We start from the raw sequence: 20,192 nt of genomic DNA on the forward strand, positions 1-20,192 counted from the left end.
TGTGTGTGTGTGTGTGTGTGTGTGTGATAATGTGGTCTCCTACCTGTAGAGTGGTTATTTTACATTGAGAGATTGCAGCCATTGTAATCCCAAGTGCCATGCTTGGATCTGCGGTTGATATCGCATCTCTTTAAGTGGTGTGTTTGCATCACCACGCTCATGGCACTCTGTTTGGCAAGCTGAGACACAGGAACGTAAAGGAGATACTTTGGGTTCAGGGCCACCAACAGATTCATGAAACCACACTTGATCTCAGCAATGTAATACTCGACATATGCTCAGACAGTCACTGCATAGTCTTTGATGTTTTAATAAAGAGGTTGATGTCTGTTCTGTTTTCATTAATTAATTTGTATGCGTTCATACAGTATCTGGGTGGAACTATGCTTATCAAGGTGTGTTGGATATCTGTATAATACTATGGTCTCTTGCTTGCTCTCACACTCTCTTTGTCTCTTCCTGGAAAGAGAACCCAGGGCAGTTCTGAAAAGACAGAGGAGATTCACCTCTCCCGTCTTCCTTCCTTCACTCTCTCCTCCCATCCTCCTTCATATTCCCCTCGTCCTCCCCTCCACACCAAAGCTGATTCTCATCACTACAGCAGAAGAGCCTCAGAGATTATTGACAGTCGTAAGAAGGAAGTGTATGTCTGGCAGAGGTGTTTACAAATAAACATTGGTGTATGTGTGTGTTCACAAGGTGCATGCAGTGTGGATGCATACCTGTTATGGTCTGTGTGTATGCATGCGGTGTTTGTGTGTGCGGTGTGTGTGTGTGTGTGTATGTGTGTGTGTTTTGGTCTGTGTGTATGCATTAATTTCGGTGTGCGAGTGTGCATTTGTATGTGTGTGTGTGTGTTTATGTGTGAGATTGCGTGCTGGCTTTCGGCTGGCTCTTTGCAGATAAGGCTTGGTCTTCCTCAAGCCCACCTGTGGTGGGGTGATACTACAGCCCAGTAACACCAGCCAGCTCAGGGAGCTTCTACACCCCTCAGGCACAAACCCAACATAATTAAAACAAGCAACACAACAAGCGTGCAGAGAACAGGGAACTGGGTAAACTGGCGGTCGTTCTCCACTCCATTTATTACCCTTCTGAATATGTCTGCACAGGCTGTTTATTGAAATTCAAATTAAATATGTATGATCTTTCCCTGCGGCTAGGTTGGTGGTTTTCTGTATTTTTCACCATGGAGTTGTTTGTATACACATGTGTTTGTGGTTTTGTGCATTCATTTTAAATGCTTGATCGAGCCCTCTCACCTGCCTTAGAAAACACCCCATAATTATGTTTTGTATGGTTTCATTATAGCGAGACTTAATTAGATCATTGTTCTCAGGATGACCAGGCATGTAGCTTCTCTGTCCTGGTGGGTTTTCAGTGTTATCCATGGGACAGAGTAATGAGCACTACTGGAAAAGGAAATGTAGGAGTAGTGTACCACCTGGCCCTCTGTCCCTTCTTACTTCCCGAACGCTCTGCTGATGAAATGGAGAGTATAGACGTTATCGATCTTCCCATAGATCCGTTTCCCTCTACCTGCAACCTAAAGGGGGATGTGGGGTGCAATGGTCCTGTGTGTGTGTGTGTGTGTGTGTGTGTGTGCGTGTGTGTGTGTGTGCGTGCGTGTGAGTGCACATGCGCAAGTGCATATGTGCATGTGATTCAGGGTGAGTCTGACTGGAAGCAGCAGTTGATCATTCGGAGTGCCCTCTTTCAGTGACATTCCCAGCAGCACCTTGCCATCAAGGTCTGTGTCTAGAATTCTGTTGAGCCAGTGGAATGGCATACCTACTGCACTGAAGTCATAGCATCACTGAATGTACAGTATATCATTTCTTATTTGTAATGTAGCAAATCCGTAGTCATTTCCAGAGGAAGACAAAAGAGCACACGCATCCAACAGACATACAATGTGTGAGGTATTTATGTGGCTGCCTATTTGTGGTTTAAAGGAATCAGTAGGACGACAGCACTGTGACTGCTCCTCCCCCCACAGTCTCTGTGCTACAGTACAGTAACGTGTTGCAGCTTCTCTGGTGTAGGTCTGTGAGTTAGGGCTCTGTATCTGCTCTACTGCATCATCTCCCCATTAAAGCATTATAAAACATGCATTATAAAACATGAACTCCCCAGTCAGACCCACTGCGGGCCCTGTAAGTCAGCACTGTGAACCACTGTGCTCCCGGCCACATGAAAGAGCAGCCAAATCACACCCCTGTGTTCCCAACAGGCAGTAAAACAGGTAATATACTGTACCACCCACAAATGGCTGCGATTACTGGACAGTATTACCTGTCCTCTCTCTCTGTCTCTCTGTCTCTCTCTCTCTCTCTCTCTCTCTCTCTCTCTCTCTCTCTCTCTCTCTCTCTCTCTCTCTCTCTCTCTCTCTCTCAGAGTATCACACACAGACAAGCATAGTTAAGCACTTAAACCTTTTTATGCCAAAGTGGATCCATTCAAATAGTAAGGGTAGCTACAGTAGAGCCAGTACAAATGTCCTTTATTAGTTGTAACAGGGAAGAAGACGAGTTAAATCTGGAGAGATGGTGGAACGGAAGGATAGAAGGACAGAGGGATGGATGGAGGGAGGCAGTAACATGGAGCTCATTAATAAGGAGCCTTTGTCTAATATCCCCTGAGGGAGGGGGGGGACTCAGGAGGCCAGGACACTGTGGAATGAGTGACAGGTAAACAGAGTAGGAGGAGACTGTGTGATTGTTAGTGTTTGTATAGATGGAGGGTTTGGCCCATATCTCCAGATTTTCCGTAATGACTTCAAGGAGAGGCTCTACTCGCAAACACACAAGGACGCAGTTGCACATGCCAGCACTCTTGATTTGGAGAAGATAATTACTCAACATTAAGACCAGGTGTTTTAGCTTACACCCATTTGAATGATCTACAATGTGCACGCACACATGTACGCACACCACACACCCACACACATCTTCTCCTACTCCATTGTCATAAATAATATTCTGAGAGCTGTAGGCTGCCTGCGTGCTGCCTGCTGCCTGCCCGCTAACTGCCTGCCCGCTCGCTGCCTGCCTGACTGCCTGCCTGCCTGCCCGCTGCCAGCCTGCCTGCTACCTGGCTGCCTGCCTGCTACCTGGCTGCCTGCCTGCCCGCTGCCTGCCTGCCTGCCTGCTACCTGGCTGCCTGCCTGCCTGCTATCTGGCTGCCTGCTTGCCTGCTACCTGGCTGCCTGCCTGCCCGCTGCCTGCCTGCCTGCTGCCTGCCTGCCCACTACCTGCCTGCTACCTGGCTGCCTGCTACCTGGCTGCCTGCCTGCCCGCCCGCTGCCTGCCTGCCCGCTACCTGCCTGCCTGCCTACCTGCCTGCCTGCCCGCTGCCTGCCTGCCTGCCTGCTACCTGGCTGCCTGCCTGCCCGCTGCCTGCCTGCCTGCCCGCTGCCTGTCTGCCTGCCTGCTGCCTGCCTGCCTGCCCGCTACCTGCCTGCCTGCCTGCCCGCTGCCTGCCTGCCTGCCTGCCTGCCTGCCCGCTGCCTGCCTGCCTGCCTGCCTGCCTGCCTGCCCGCTGCCTGCCTGCCTGCTGCCTGCCTGCCTGCCCGCTGCCTGCCTGCCTGCCTGCCCGCTGCCTGCCTGCCTGCCTGCCTGCCTGCCCCCTGCCTGCCTGCCTGCCTGCCTGCCTGCCCGCCTGCCTGCCTGCCTGCCTGCCTGCCTGCTGCCTGCCCGCTACCTGCCTGCCTGCCTGCCCCGCTGCCTGACTGCCCGCTGCCTGCCTGCCTGCTACCTGGCTGCCTGCCTGCCCACTACCTGCCTGCCCGCTACCTGCCTGCCTGCCTGCCCGCTGCATGCCTGCCTGCCCGCTGCCTGCCCAGCTCCCAATCTGCCATCTTCTGCAGCTTTGCACCACTTACCCAGCAGAATGTTAATGTATAATTCCTTAAAGAAATAGCCCCTGACTGCTGCCTGATAGATATCATTTTTTTGTTGAAATAATTTATTAGGGAGGGCTAAACCCCATGGCAGAACATGGAAACACTTCAAAGCCTTGTTTAATAAAACATACAGTGGACATAGCAGCTTTCTCTTCTTCTCCCTCTCAGAGAGTGTTACTGTGCCGACAGCAGGATCAAAGACTTCTGACAAATGGAAGTTGATTAACAGCTAGACCCGTCCGCTTCACAGGAGTGAATAGCCCTGAATTCCTTCAGCGGGGTTGTACATGTTTCAAAGTAAACCTCTCTCTCTCTCTTCTATCTCTCCCTGTCTCTGAGCTTTATGCATATCAACAGAGAGCGCGAGAGCCTTGGAAAATATTATAAAGCGTCCATATTGAAAATGAACAGCATTAGGTTTTACACCCTTATAATCAGTTTATAGCACAGAACATATAGATTTAGAAAAATGCTCATATCACACTCTCACAACTATAAACAACATTTTGTTTTTGCAGTGGAGATTTAAGGGAAGAATTGTTTATTAAGATATGCCAGCTGTGCTTACTGCTATGTATTGCCTCCTGGGGCTCTGGGCCCTTGAACAATAGAGAAACATTGTGTCTGCCACATGACAATGTGTGTTCATTAGAATGTCAGACAGGATAACAGTTGGTACATCCACCAGCACAGCTACGATATTGCCCTGTCTAATTACTGTGCTGCTGCTGCTGAAGTGAACAACTGCACTGTACTGCTGGATGTGTGCATTACAGACACGGTATGGCTTCCTGGGCTATTCATGCATTAGAGAGATGTGTAGCGTGTGTGTGTCTGTGTGTTTGTGTGTGGTGTGCATGTGCGTGTTTGAGTGAGTTTGTGAGGTAAATCACTTAATCTTAGTGGGTGCTTTGTTAATGTGTGTGTCTCTGTGTGCGTGATAAATATGGTCTCCACATAGTTTCTATTCCCCCAGACTCTAATAAGCTACTTTTTCTCATGCATGCTTCCTCAGAGGGCTACTATATTGTGTGTGTGTAAAAGGGGAGGGACAGACCCTGCCCTCTGGCCTATAGTTAAGGCTGAGGGTGAGGAATGCATTCATATGACAGAGTGATGTTTGGGTCATGGCTGCTGATTATATTGTGCTTAGGCCTTACAAATGTAAATAAGTATTTAACAGAGTGTGGCAAGTGAGACAAAAAAAGTGTTCAAATACTAGAATGACCTTAGTTCAACACCTATTCAGGATATGTTAGCCTGTTCGGGAGGTTGAAAGAGCTTTATTTCAGCCATAATCTGAGGAAGAAGAACTCTTTACTGCAAGATAGAGTAATTTATTATCTATTTATTTTTATTTTGAGAAACGTGAGGGGCATCCGGTCAGGGAAGGCTTCAGCGTACGTGCAATGTAAGTCTCATGTAATGTCTCCTCTCATCTCAGGATCTCGTCTGCGTCAGGATGACTCCCCTCCTCGGATCGTGGAGCACCCCTCTGACCTCATCGTGTCCAAGGGGGAGCCGGCCACCCTCAACTGCAAGGCGGAGGGGCGTCCCGCCCCCACGGTGGAGTGGTACAAGGACGGGGAGCGGGTGGAGACAGACCGGGACAACCCCCGTTCCCACCGCATGCTGCTGCCCAGCGGCTCCCTCTTCTTCCTGCGCATCGTCCATGGCCGACGCAGCAAGCCAGACGACGGCAGCTACGTGTGTGTGGCCCGTAACTACCTGGGCCAGGCCATTAGCCACAACGCCTCACTGGAAGTAGCCAGTAAGTAATGCTCTCTCTCTCTGGGTGGTGGTGGGTTAAAACCACCTCGGGCTGGGCTGGTTTATGACCTTAGTCTCAGGATATCACTTCTTTATTACACTGTGGTCGGTGTTCTTAATAATTACAGAACGCAGCCATTCATTAGATGTCTGAGCAGTACTGTGGATCCTGCCAGGTTAGGATGATCACAAAAAGGAGAATATCCAACCACAGCACCAAACCAGCCCAGTCAAGAGCCATGGACCAATATAGACTGTGAAGTCATGGTCTCATGGTGATGACAAGTGAGGTCTCTCTCTCTCTCTCTCTCTCTCTCTCTCTCTCTCTCTCTCTCTCTCTCTCTCTCTCTCTCTCTCTCTCTCTCTCTCTCTCTCTCTCTCTCTCTCTCTCTCTCTCTCTCTCTCTCTCTCTCTCTCTCTCTCTCTCTCTCTCTCTCTCTCTCTCTCTCTCTCTCTCTCTCTCTCTCTCTCTCTCTCTCTCTCTCTCTCTCTCTCTCTCTCTCTCTCTCTCAGGGGCTTTATTGGCATGGGAAACATGTGCTAACATTGCGAAGGCAAGTGAGGTAGATAATATACAAAAGTGAAATAAAAATTAACAGTAAACATACAGAAGTTTCAAAACAATACAGACATTACAAATGTCATATTATATATATATATATACAGTGTTGTAACAATGTACAAATGGTTATAGTACACAAGGGAAATAAATAAGCGTAAATATGGGTTGTATTTACAATGGTGTTTGTTCTTCACTCGTTGCCCTTTTCTTGTGGCAACAGATCACACATCTTGCTGCTGTGATGGCACACTGTGGAATTTCACCCAGTAGATATGGGAGTTTATCAAAATTGGATTCTTTGTGGATCTGTGTAATCTGAGGGAAATATGTCTCTCTAATATGGTCATACTTGGGCAGGAGGTTAGGAAGTGCAACTCAGTTTCCACCTCATTTTGTGTCTTCTCTTGAGAGCCACGTCTGCCTACGGCGGCCTTTCTCAATAGCAAGGCTATGCTCACTGAGTCTGTACATAGTCAAAGCTTTCCTTAAGTTTGGGTCAGTCACAGTGGTCAGGTATTCTGCCACTGTGTACTCTCGGTTTAAGGCCAAATAGCATTCTAGTTTGCTCTGTTTTTTGTTAATTCTTTCCAATGTGTCAACTCATTATCTTTTTGTTTACTCATGATTTGGTCTAATTGTGCTGTTGCCCTGGGGCTCTGTGGGGTCTGTTTGTGTTTGTGAATGGAGCCCCAGGACCAGCTTGCTTAGGGAACTCTTCTCCAGGTTCATCTCTCTGTAGGTGATGGCTTTGTTATGGAAGGTTGGGGAATGGCTTCCTTTTAGGTGGTTGTAGAATTAAACGTCTCATTTCTGGATTTTGATAATTAGTGGGTATCGGCCAAATTCTGCTCTGCATGCATTATTTGGTGTTCTACGTTGTACACTGAGGATATTTTTGCAGAATTCTGCATGCAGAGTCTCAATTTGGTGTTTGTCCAATTTTGTGAAGTCTTGGTTGGTGAGTGCCTACATGAGGGGTCTCTCTCTCTCTCTCTCTCTCTCTCTCTCTCTCTCTCTCTCTCTCTCTCTCTCTCTCTCTCTCTCTCTCTCTCTCTCTCTCTCTCTCTCTCACTCTCACTCTCACTCTCACTCTCACTCTCACTCTCACTCTCTCTCACTCTCACTCTCACTCTCTCTCACTCTCTAGTTCAGCTTTTGAACAGCATCTAAGATGACTACAGCCATGCCAGACACAAAACATACAGATAATATAAAGGCTCAGGCTGTATCTGAGCCTGCATACAGTTTACCTGAAGTCAGCTCAACAATACTAATTACTCTACTGGCCTCTTACTGGACCGTTGGAACTATCTGCAGAGTATGGCAGCCTGTCCTCGGTTGCAACACAATGTTACAAACTGCCTCTGGAAGCAACGTCAGCACAATAACTGTTCGTTGAGAGCTTCAAGAAATGGTTTTCCATGGTTGAGCAGCCGCACACATTCCTAAAATCACCATGCGCAATGCCATGTGTTGGTTGTAGTTGTGTAAAGCTCACCACCATTCTGACTCTGGAGTAGTGGAAACGCGTTTTCTGGAGTGGGGAATCACGCTTCACCATCTGGTAGTCTGATGGACAAATCTGGGTTTGGCGGATTTGAGGAGAACGCTACCTGCCCCAATGCATAGTGCAAACGGTAAAGTTTGGTAGAGGAGGAATAATGGTCTAGGGCTGTTTTTCATGGTTCGAGCTAGGCCCCTTAGTTCCAGTGAAAGGAAATGTTAACGCTACAGCATACAATTACATTCTAGACAATTCTGTGTTTCCAACTTTGTGGCAACAGTTTGCAGAAGGTCATTTCCTGTATCAGCATGACAATGCCCCCGTGCACAAAGCGAGATCCATACACAAATAGTTTATCAAGATCGTTGTGGAGGAACTTGACTGGCCTGCACAGAGCCCTGACCTCAACCACATCAAACACCTTTGGGATGAATTGCAACGCCGACTGTGAGCCAGGCCTAATCACCTAACATCAGTGTCCGACCTCACTACTTCTCTCATGTCTGAATGGAAGCAAGTCCCCACAGCATTGTCCCGACATCTAATGGAAAGCCTTCTCAGAAGAGTGGAGGCTGTTATAGCAGCATAGGGGGATCAACTCCATATTAATGCCCATGATTTTGGAATGAGATGTTTGACGAGCAGGTGTCCACAAACCTTTGGTTAGGAAGTGTATCGTCTGTCCATAGTAAATGTGAAATATAGTCTAGCAGTTTTTGGGTTATATAAGGATTTTCAATACAGTTTGATCCTCTGTCCTGTTCAAAACACCCTGTGAAACCCTAGGGAGAGAGAGCAGTAATCCTCCTGAGTGTATTTGTCCCGCCCTTTGCTATCACGGAAAACAGCCTTTTTAACCAACTACATTTTCAACATTAAAATAACAGCTCCATTTGGGCTTTTTCTCTATTAGTCCTTGCTAATGGGCCTGTAGTGGTAATCCTTGTTTCAACCAGTGCTGGCTGTCTGACAGGTAGGGAGGGCAGAGTCGGTCCCACGGTTTAGCATGGCTTTTCTGGAGCTACAAACACGGAAGGAGCAACTCCAACCGTCACTAAGTAAGTTATTGATGATGCATGCTGTGATAAACTATTTCCCAAGTTGGGATGAATAAAGTAATACTCTACACTCTACCTTTAAGGCCTTTGAAGAACAGGAGGGTATGGAATAACCATGCATATACCTCTCTATATATTTCATATTCTAGCTGCCTGGGGTGATGTAGTACTGTAACACTGTTTATTCATATGTAATCTTACAATGCTTTATAATCGGTGCAGTGTTTGGAAGGGGCCTGGTCTAGCTGTTGTTCAGTGTTTCCAGACAGTGTAGTTCAGGACTCCTTTTCGCTTAGTTTGTTGATGCACCAGCTTGTTTTGTGGTAAGTCTGCCAGACCAATTGTACAAACGCTCTCAGAGTTCTCTTACAGGTTTATTTGCCTCTTATTTTAACCTGTTAGAACTCTAGGGGCAGTATTTCATTTTTGGATAAAAAGACGTGCCCGTTTTTAGCGCGATATTTTGTCACGAAAAGATGCTCGACTATGCTTGGAATTGATAGTTTTGGAAAGAAGACACTCTGACGTTTCCAGAACTGTAAAGATTTTCACTGTGAGTGCCATAGAACAATATCTACAGGCAAAACCAAGATGTTTGAGTGACCAGGAAATCAACAGGATTTTTGAAGGCACGTTTTCAATGATCTCCTTATATGGCTGTGAATGGCAATCAACGGACACTTCCTATCGTTTCCCCAGGTGTCTGCAGCATTGTGACGTCTTTGTAGGCATATCATTGGAAGATTGGCCATAAGAGCCTACAATTACCAAGTGTCCCGCATGGTGTCTGCGTGGAAATTGGTGCGCAAAAGTCAGGTCCCAGCATGTTTTTTCCATCCGAATCAGAGAAGAATGCACGTGTCTAGGACTGGCATTTCAATGAAGAGATATATGACCAAACACCTTGAGGATTGATTCAAACAACGTTTTCCATGTTTCAGTCGATATTATGGAGTTAATTCGGAAAAAAGTTCGACGTTTAGGTGACTGAATTTTCGGTTAGTTTCTAGCCAAATGCATAGTAACAAACGGAACGTTGTGTCCTACACAAGCATCTTTCAGGAAAACTGGACATCTGCTATGTAACTGAGAGTCTCCTCATTGAAACATCTGAAGTTCTTCAAAGGTAAATTATTTTATTTGATCCCTTTGCTGGTTTTTGTGAATGTTGCCCAGACTAAATGCTAACGCTAAATGCTAAGCTAGCTATCACCACTCTTACACAAATTATTGATTTTCTCTGGTTCTAAAGCATATTTTGAAAATCTGAGACGACAGGATTGTTAAGAAAAGGATAAGCTTGAGGACAGGCATATTTATTTCATTTATTTTGCAATTTTCAGAAATCGCTAATGTTGCGTTATGGTAATGAGCTTGAGGCTGTAGTCACGATCCCGTATGCGGGATGGGGCGGCCTAAGAGGTTTTAAACTTGACCAATGAACCAACCTTCTTTTGTGCAGCTGAACAAACACATTATACAGTGAATGTGTCACAGCCATGTGAAGACAAACAACAAACTGGATGTGAGATAAGGTTCTCTGTTTGGTCTTGGGTGTTTTATTTCACCAGAGTATGTTTCTATCACACGCAACATGAACTCTCTCACACACGGGTGCTTATAAACATGGGTACCGACACACAACCACACTCCTACGCAAGCAGATTTACACTGCCTAATCACGCAGATTCACACGGTCTAATCACGCACATTCACACTATGTCTAATGTCCGTGTCCTCCTGTTGAGTAGAAGGAATGTGTTTTTCATCAGAGCTAATTTAGCACAACCAGAGCTTAATAGAAACATCAGTGAATCAAATTACACATTTACGCGTATAATTGACTTATCTTTGCCCGACCTGACCGCACCGAAAGGTGACCTGCTGTAGTTGCATGCAAACTTCCCTTATACACTGACCTACTTCTAGCTCTCTGTAGCCCCTGTCTTCTAGGCCTCTGCTCTCCCTCTGTCCGCTCACCCCCCCCTCCCCCTGTCCCCTCACCCCCTGTCCCCTCACCCCCTGTCCCTTCATCCCTCGGGACCCCCCACAACTCTCATCTTCTCTCTAGTTTAGCCTACACCTCTAACATGAAGCCTTAAATAGAGCCTGCACCCTACTCTCTGTCTCTCTCTTCTAACCCTTTGCCAAGTTCCACTGAAGATACTTTGTTTACTTGCCAGACTATTTGTCTTTCATTAACTTTATTACAAGGAGCTTCCCTTGCTTCCCTTCAGTCAGTCCCCTGATGTATTTAGCTCTCTGCTTCCTGTGTGGTCCTCTCACAGTCAAGGGAAAAGGAGAACACGCTACCCCCCTTCCTTCTAATTATTCTTCCACCCAACCCGGTTTTACAATTTTATCTGTTTTGTACAGTTGTGTAAACCACTCTTCTCAGTAGTGGGTATAATCAGTTGCAGGGTGAGGTAATTTAAGTTATGCTCACATGCCGTGTCTCAGCATGTGTCCTGGGCCTCTCAGGGCTGAGCATGTCCTCGCTGTCCAAGAACCACCTCATATCCATGACCATGCGGCCTTCCACCACCTGAGTCTTAGTGAGGGGTCAATGATAGGTTGGGACTGTCAGAGAGCTCAAGGGTACGGTTTTTGAGATGTGACAAATGCATAATTTCAATGTCTGCTTCAGATCCCTGTAGTAAAATAATACTCCAAAAAGGTTGGTGAACTGTTACTATACGACCCGACCCACCTACTGCACCATCCATAATAGATGTGTTTATGTGTGTTTGAGTATCTAGTAGTGCTGTAGTTTAGACTAAGGGTTACTGTGAACCTAACTGATACCAGTGTATTTCTGCTGAGTCTGCCCAGTGTGAGGGATAAGACTGTGGTTCTGCCAATTAGGCACGCTTTCACCCCATTGTCCCCCCATGAGGACTCTGTCTGCCTGCACGGACAAAATACACATCAACCAATTCTTGGTGAACCTTTAAGGGAGGGGAGGGGTGCTGGAGGTGACAAAAGCACTGGTTTTGGCAGTAGGCAGGAAAGACAACAGGGACAGAGGGAAGAGAGGGAAGCACTCAAAGCAGCGTACCTCTACTTCCTGTTGACAGGGATTAACGACAATTGGCATGCTCTCACATTCTGTCCCTGCCACAGTCACACTTTGTATCCATCTATCACCCAGCTACAGTACTTCATGTGTCCACTCCACTGACTCACTCTAAGGAGATCTACTGTGCTGCCTAACAGCAAACCTTTCTTTCTTTCTTTCTTCATTCTCTCTGTTCTGACCTGGCAAGTTTCTTTTGGGATGTTGAGGACAAGTTTGTAGAGGCTAACTTGACTTATGTCCTACTGATTCAACTCAAAGGGTTCGCAGTGACGCAGGAGTTGTCCCCCATATATATATATATATATATATATATATATATACATACATATGCAAACGCAGTACCAGTCAAGAGATTGGACACACCTAGTCATTCTATCAGAACTCAGGATTAGACCCAGATGCAGACAGCTAGGGTCACAGATGCTTGTTGGGGCAGGCAAAATACAGGTCAAAGGCAGGCAGAGGTCCGTAATCCATGGCAGAGTCAATAAGGTACAGAACAGTAGGCAGGCTCGGGGTCAGGACAGGGAGAGGTTCGTAAATGGGTCAGAGTCAGGCAGGTACAGAATGGCAGGCAGGCTCGGGGCCAGGGCAGGCAGAATGGTCAGAACCGGGGAAACAGAACTTGAGAACGCAGAGAAATGGGAAAATATGCTGACAAGACGAACTGGCAACAAACAGAGAACACAGGTATAAATACACTGGGGATAATGAGAAAGATGGGCGACACCTGGAGGAGGGTGGAGACAAGCACAAAGACAGGTGAAACAGATCAGGGTGTGACACATTCAAGCGTTTTTCTTTATTTTTACATTTTAGAATAATATTGAAGACATCCAAACAATGAAATAACACATATGGAATCATGTAATAAGCAAAAGAATGTTAAACATATCAAAATATATTTTATAATTTAAATTCATCAAAGTAGCCACCCTTTGCCTTGATGACAGCTTTACATTCTCTCAACCAGCTTCATGAGGTAGTCACCTGTAATGCCTTTCCAACAGTCTTGAAGAAGTTCCCACATATGTAGAGCACTTGTTGGCCACTTTTTCTTCACTCTGCGATCCAACTCATCCCAAACCATCTCAACTGGGTTCAGGTCGGGTGATTGTGGAGGCCAGGTCATCTGATGCAGCACTACATCACTTTCCTTCTTGGTCAAATAGCCCTTATACAGCCTAGAGGTGTGTTTTGGGTCATTGTACTGTTGAAGAACAAATACTAGTCCCACTAAGCACAAAACTGATGGGATGGCGTATCGCTGCAGAATGCTATGGTAGCCATGCTGGTTAACTGGGCCTTGAATTCTAAATACATCACTGACAGTGTCACCAGCAAAGTACCATCACACCTTTTCCTCCATGCTTCACGGTGGGACCCACACATGCGGAGATCATCCGTTCACCTACTCTGCGTTTCACAAAGACACGGCGGTTGGAAAAAATCTAAAATCTCAAATTTGGACTTATCAGACCAAAGGACAGATTTTCATCGGTCTAATGTCCATTGCTCGTGTTTCTTGGCCGAAGCAAATCTTTTCTTCTTATTGGTGTCCTTTAGTATTGGTTTCTTTTCAGCAATTGGACCATGAAGGCCTGATTCACACAGTCTCCTCTGAACAGTTGATTTTGAGATGTGTCTGTTACTTGAACTCTGTGAGGCGCAATCTGAGGGCCAGTTAATTGCCGATTTGTGAGGCTGGTAACTCTCATGACCTTATCCTCTGCAGCAGAGGTAACTCTGGGTCCTCCTTTCCTGTGTCCTCATGAGAGCCAGTTTCATCATAGCTCATGGTGGTTTTTTCAACTGCACTTATAGAAACTTTCTTGAAACTTTCTGTCGTTTCTCTTTGCTATTTCAGCTGTTCTTGCCATAATATGGACTTGGTCTTTTACCAAATAGGAAGATAATATCTTCTGTGTACCACCCCTACTTGTCACAACAAAACTGACTGGCTCAAATGCATTAAGAAGGAAAGAAATTCCACAAGTTAACTTTTAACAATGCACACCTGTTAATTGAAATGCATTCCAGGTGACATTCTCATGAAGCTGGTTGAGAGAATTCCAAGAGTGTACAAATCTGTCATCAAGGCAAAGGGTGGCTACTTTGAAGATTCTCAAGTATAAAATATATTTGGATTTGTTTAACACATTTTTGGTTACTACATGATTCCTTATGTATTCTTTCCGTTTTGATGTCTTCACTACAATGTAGAAAAGAGTAAAACATAAAGAACCATCCTGGAATGAGTATGTGTGTCCAAACTTTTGACTGGTACTGTATATATTCTCCTTTATTATTTCCCCGTAACCCTACCACCCCTCCCTTAATTGGAATAAACTAGTGGTCAACACTTAGACTTCTACTTCCAGCTTATACATACTATATACATTTTAAGGACATGTATTTTACATTAGTTATCTTTTGTTTGTTTTTAGTCCCATCAGTTTTGTTTTCTATTCGCCATGTATTTTCAACTGTGCTGTTTCACAAAAGTTCTGAACCTTTCTATTCTCATAGTTTCTACAGACTGTAATAATTATTATATTATATTATAATTATTATATTATTGATAGATTTACTATGAGGTTTCAGATCACCCAGCAGTACTATTTGCAGAGTTCAGGTAAACTCCAGGTAAATGTTGCAATTCTTCAACCATTCCTGAACCTGCGACCAAAAACAAGTAACATAATATAACAAAACATAATATGAACAGTATCCTCCATATATATATATATTATTTTATTTTATTAATGGACAAAAAATGTGCTTTTCTTTCAAAAACAAGAAAATGTCTAAGTGAACCCAAACCTTTGAACGGTAGTGTATATATAACATTCTATTTGTTGCAAGAATTTTGTATAATCATTTCAATTGAAAGTTATATCATAGCAGCCACAATCTTTTTGCTATATAAAAGCTGATCCACGCCGTGACATTACATTATTTTTGTCTGCTAAATGAACTAGTGTAGCCCACAGCCATAGTGTATAGCCAGATCAGGGCCTAACATAAGGACAACTCAGAGTATGCTATTATGTTCTTCTGTAATTGACTACATTTTCTTCATATCATGTTTCTTTAGATCTGTCTAAAATAAATCATGGATTTTTTTGTAATACTAAATTGAATTCAATGTTTTTACATGTAGATGTTCCAAAGATCTGCATCAGTGGCTTGTAGGCTATTGGTTGAAGCCAGGAGATGCGTTTATGTTAATTAAGGGTCAATTACCGTGAGACCGGCAGTTATTTACTTGATAATCACCAGCTGATAAGATTTCATGACCGCCACAGCCCCGAGGGGTAGCTCAGACACAGAGCAGGCAGAGGGGATTATGGGTAATGGTAACGGGGATAGAGAGTGGAGGATGGAGGGAGATGTGAGGTGACCAGTGATGATGTGTGTTGGTCAGAAGTTTGACCTGCTCAGAGATAATTCCTTTCATTGCTCTGGCCTTTCCCCCACTTTCCACTGGCTGACTTTAGAGAAGGCAAAGTCACCGTCTTTTGATCACATCTTCATGTTAATGTATGAGCTCATGGTGTGGATGAAAGAGCTCTCTGTAGAATAGCCCAGCGGGAGTGGCTCTTTGTGTTAGTGCCTACTGCCTGCTGCTGCTGCTCCCCCATACTGGGGAGAGAGACTCCTATAGGGTTATAGTTTTTTTATTTATTTTACCTTTATTTAACCAGGCAAGTCAGTTAAGAACAAATTCTTATTTTCAATGACGGCCTAGGAACAGCGGGTTAACTGCCTGTTCAGGGGCAGAACGACAGATTTGTACCTTGTCAGCTCGGGGGTTTGAACTTGCAACCTTCCGGTTACTAGTCCAACGCTCTAACCACTAGGCTACCCTGCCGCCCCACAGTACAGAGCATCAAAAACACTTAGTCTGTCTGTGTGTGCATTGTGTGTGTGGTGACACTAACAGCATTGGAAATGTGTAAGCGTGGTTAAAGCCAGCCTATGAGAGAGAGCGAGAAATACAACCCATATTTATGTTTTTTTTATTTTCCCTTTTGTACTTTAACTATTTGCACATCACTACAACACTGTATATAGACATAATATGACATTTGAAATGTCTTTATTATTCTGGAACTTCTGTGAGTTGTAATGTTTACTGTTAATTTTTGTTTATTATCTATTTCTATTATCTATTTCACTTGCTTTGGCAATGTTAATTAACATATGTCTCCCATGCCAATAAAGCCCTTGAATTGAATTGAGAGGGAGATAAGTGACAGAGATGTAGAGAAACAGATGAAGAAGTGTGGGCTCCGCTCTCTGTCCTTCATGGTGAAGAAGTGAGACTTGTTCTTTTGGGGATGGAGAGCTGAAGTGACAGAGCAGAGACAGTGACAGATGTAGTGTGTACTGGAGCCTGAAGCATGACTGAGGGGCCGGGATATCGCCCGGTAAGCAGAAACACACATGTACACTCAAAACACACACACGCGCAGTCCAGCAGAGCCATGCTGTAGCTGAAGGAAGGGAAAACAAGATGTATAACCTAGTTCCCATTCAATAAATGTCAGGCAGGACACTCAACATATTTCTCTGCCTGCAGGGAGCCTAGAGGACCCTAGGAAATGAGCATGGGTTCTATTGACCTCAGAGAGTTGATTCAATCATGGAGCTCTTTATTGAGGTGAAGGGAAAGTCATGGACAGTGTACACTTAAGGTTATTGGGTAGTAGAGTCCGTTTTAGGGCCAGTGAATGAAGACAAATAAATGAAATTGTTGACCTAATTGGGCAGTGTGCCATTTGAGAGACAGTTAGGCTTGCGGCAGGGTCTAAAGTTGAACCTCAAAGCATCAGGTTGCCCTCTATGGATGAGGTAATGAGTCACATAAATACCCACACTTCCACAACATCACTCATACACATTCTTACACGATACACACTCTTACATGATACACACACAATATACAACTGTGCGTGTGTGCACACATGCTTACGTGTATGTGGGTTGTTCCATACTGAGTGGACACCAGAGGAGGGATCTAACCTGATGGGGTTGCGTAATGGGATCCTTTCAGATGTAAACAGAAGAAAGGCAGGGAGACAGGCAGACGTGTGTACCGGACCTGTTTCCTCTTTGTCCCAGTCAAGCCCCTCTCTCTCTCTCTCTCTCTCTCTCTCTCTCTCTCTCTCTCTCTCTCTCTCTCTCTCTCTCTCTCTCTCTCTCTCTCTCTCTCTCTCTCTCTCTCTCTCTCTCTCTCTCTCTCTCTCTCTCTCTCCCTGGAGAGGGTGTGGTGGTGAAACAAGAGCTGTGTGTGGTATATTACATTCTAAGAAAGACATACACTGGGCTTGGCTTTGATGGACAGGGACATGAGTTTCCTTAAAAAGCTGGAAATGTTAGTGGAAGGAGGTGGAATGGCCATCATCTGAATGAGAGACAGAGGAGACCAGGAGAGAAAGAGAGAAAACCTACAAGATTATAAATCCATGTACACAAACAAGTGTGCGTGGGGTGAAACAGGGATGCAGCTTGAGCCCCACCCTTTTCAAGAGTATACCAAACGTTCAGAATATTTTCCTAGTATTGAGTTACACCCCCCAACCTAGAGAAGAGTCCCCTAAGCAAGCTGGTCCTGGGGCTCTGCTCACAAGCTCAAATACACCCCACAGAGCCCCAGGACAGCAACACAATTATACCCAACCAAATCATGAGAAATAGGATAGAATTAACCAAAAACAGAGCAAACTGGAATGCTATTTGGCCCTAAACAGAGAATACCTGACCACTATTACTGACCGAAAATGAAGGAAAGCTTTGACTATGTACAGACTCAGAGAGCATAGCCTTGATATTGAGAGAGGCCGTCGTAGGCAGACCTGGCTCTCAAGGAAAGAGGAGGAAACTGAGCTGCACTTCCTAACCTCCTGCCAAATGTATGACCATATTAGAGATGCATATTTCCCTCAGATTACACAGACCCACAAAGAATTTGAAAACAAATCCAATTTTGATAAACTCCCTTATCTATTAGGTGAAATACCACAGTGTGCCAACACAGCAGCAAGCTTTGTGACCTGTTCCCACAAGAATATGGCAACCAGTGAAGAACAAACACCATTGTAAATAAAACCCATATTTATGTTTATTTATTTTCTTGTTTGTACTTCAACTATTTGCACATTGTTACAACACTGTACATAGCCATAATATGACAATTGAAATGTCTCTATTCCTTTGATACTTTTGTGAGTGTAATGTTTACTGTTAATTTGTGATTGTTTATTTCGCTTTTGTTTATTATCTATTACACTTTTTTTGGCAATATGTGTCCCATGCCAATAAAGCCCTTTAAATGTAATTGATAGAGGGGCTGGGGTGGGGGTTGTAGGAAGCCAGCTCCCCCTGATGTGGATCTTAGGATATGTGTCAGTATGTCAGGCTGGGTGATTGATAGATTGGAGGCGGGAACCCCTTTCACCTCTCTCTCTCTCTCTCTCTCTCTGTTTTTCTGTGTGCTCCTCTTTGATTGAAGTCTCTGAAGAGGGGTTGCAGTGAAAGGAGAGGGGGATTTCTTAGCCTTGGCTCTGTATTGAGGAGGCGTTATTCCCTGATGCCTGTGTATGGACGTGGAGACACTGCCAACAGGCTGATTGTAAGTGCTCTCTAGTCTCCGCTCACAGCCATTAAGGTGGCTAAATAGCATGGTTTATTTTCATTAACTTGGGTCAGTTTGCCTGTGAGGTGTCCGACCTCCACATTTCCTATTAAGTTTCCCAGCGCCCCCTTTTCCCGTCAATCCAGTCGTCCAATATTTGGATCATTCACAGGACACGTCCACTAACTTATAGAACATGTATGGGGACAGATAGTGTGTGTGTGTGTGTGTGTGTAGAGTCTACGCTTGGCTGAGTGTGCTGAAACGTACTGTCTAAATACATTCCTTCCCCTTCATTCCGATAGGCTTGGCATTTCCACAGAGCAGGGAGAAGGCTGATTCATATCAAAGTGCCAACACTCCAGGAAAGTGTGCCTTTGGCCATCAACACAGGCAGGGGGGAAAGGAAGTAGAGTCTCTCTGAGATGTGGGCCATGTGGCTCTGGGCTGTGTGGCCCAGCCACTGAAGGCTCAGAGCTGTTAGTCCTCATCTCTCTGTGTTGTGTGTTTGTTTTTCCTCCGTTTGGCTAACGTCTTGTGTTTCTCTGGGAGTCTCTATGGCTTCTTGTGTGTTGACATGAATGATAAGACAGCTGCTAGTTTGCAAGACAGAAAAAAGGCCATACAGGCCAAAAGGATGTTTTCATAAGCAGAAGAAGGAAAAGCACCACTCATTTCCACATTAGATGTTGCTTTCAGCCTGAATGTGTGTTAGGAGGATCTGTATATAACCCACCGCTCCCTGCTCTAGCTCTACTGATCACGTATAGCCTAGAAGCACAGGAGATGGGTTGTGGCCTCTTTGGGAGGATGGAGATACACACGTACACAACTACAAAATAATGGAGTAGAATCTATTGAGCAGTAAAGATGCTTTTAGAATGTCTATGTCCTTTCCTCGCCCTCCCCTCTACTGTTGCTCTGTCTCTCCTCTTGTGATGATAATGGGCCAGCTTTGTGAATAGTGAATGATCAGCACTGTGGGGGGTTCCTCTTTATTAGGAATATAGAGGATACTTCTTTCAAGGAGTATGGCTCTACTCTTTTTTTGTGCCTATCTTTAGAGAATAAATTGCTGACGAGTAGAGAATTGCAAGCCACAGGGGAATGGAATAGGAATGGGTGGAGGGAGAAAGACCAGGCCGGGGAATTCACATCTTCTCTGCCAATTAAAGTTGAAATTGTGTGTGTGTGTGTGTGTGTGTGTGTGTGTGTGTGTGTGTGTGTGTGTGTGTGTGTGTGTGTGTGTGTGTGTGTGTGTGTGTGTGTGTGTGTGTGTGTGTGTGCGTGTGTGTGTGTGCGCGCGTGTGAGTGCGTGAAGCTTCCAAACCATTATGTGTATCATGCTTGCAGATTTGTGTCAGAGTGTGTTTTCTGGTGCGTTTGAGAGATATGGTCACATTCAATAGCCCTTTCCAAACATATAGGGAGAAAACTAGCACAAATATGCTGTGGCGTGATTTCACCCCGGCTCTTCTCAGTTTACGAGAATGAGAAGATGGGATTGGCTGAACAGGTTGGCTGTCATGCTCTGTGGATCTGGGGCCCCTTAGCAGATGTATGCTGGCTAAACATCCATCCCTTAGGCATGTTCTCCTTTTGTCCACAAACCCCAGAAGACTTCCCAACCTACACATGTAATGATGGAATTGAGGAAGAAAAATCCCATTACTGG

At 45.0% G+C, this 20,192-nt stretch overlaps 1 protein-coding gene across 1 annotated transcript in view; it reads left to right on the forward strand.

Moving 5' to 3' along the window:
- Positions 1 to 20,192, forward strand: part of LOC118391368 (roundabout homolog 1-like) — a 187,408-nt gene that overhangs the window by 26,731 nt on the left and 140,485 nt on the right. The window contains exon 2 of the mRNA XM_052458011.1: positions 5,349 to 5,675. Within this exon, the coding sequence (XP_052313971.1) occupies positions 5,349 to 5,675 (327 nt within the window). The remainder of the gene's footprint in view (positions 1 to 5,348; positions 5,676 to 20,192) is intronic.

This window comes from Oncorhynchus keta, chromosome 12 (assembly GCF_023373465.1).
Source record: "Oncorhynchus keta strain PuntledgeMale-10-30-2019 chromosome 12, Oket_V2, whole genome shotgun sequence".
Lineage (NCBI taxonomy): Eukaryota > Metazoa > Chordata > Actinopteri > Salmoniformes > Salmonidae > Oncorhynchus > Oncorhynchus keta.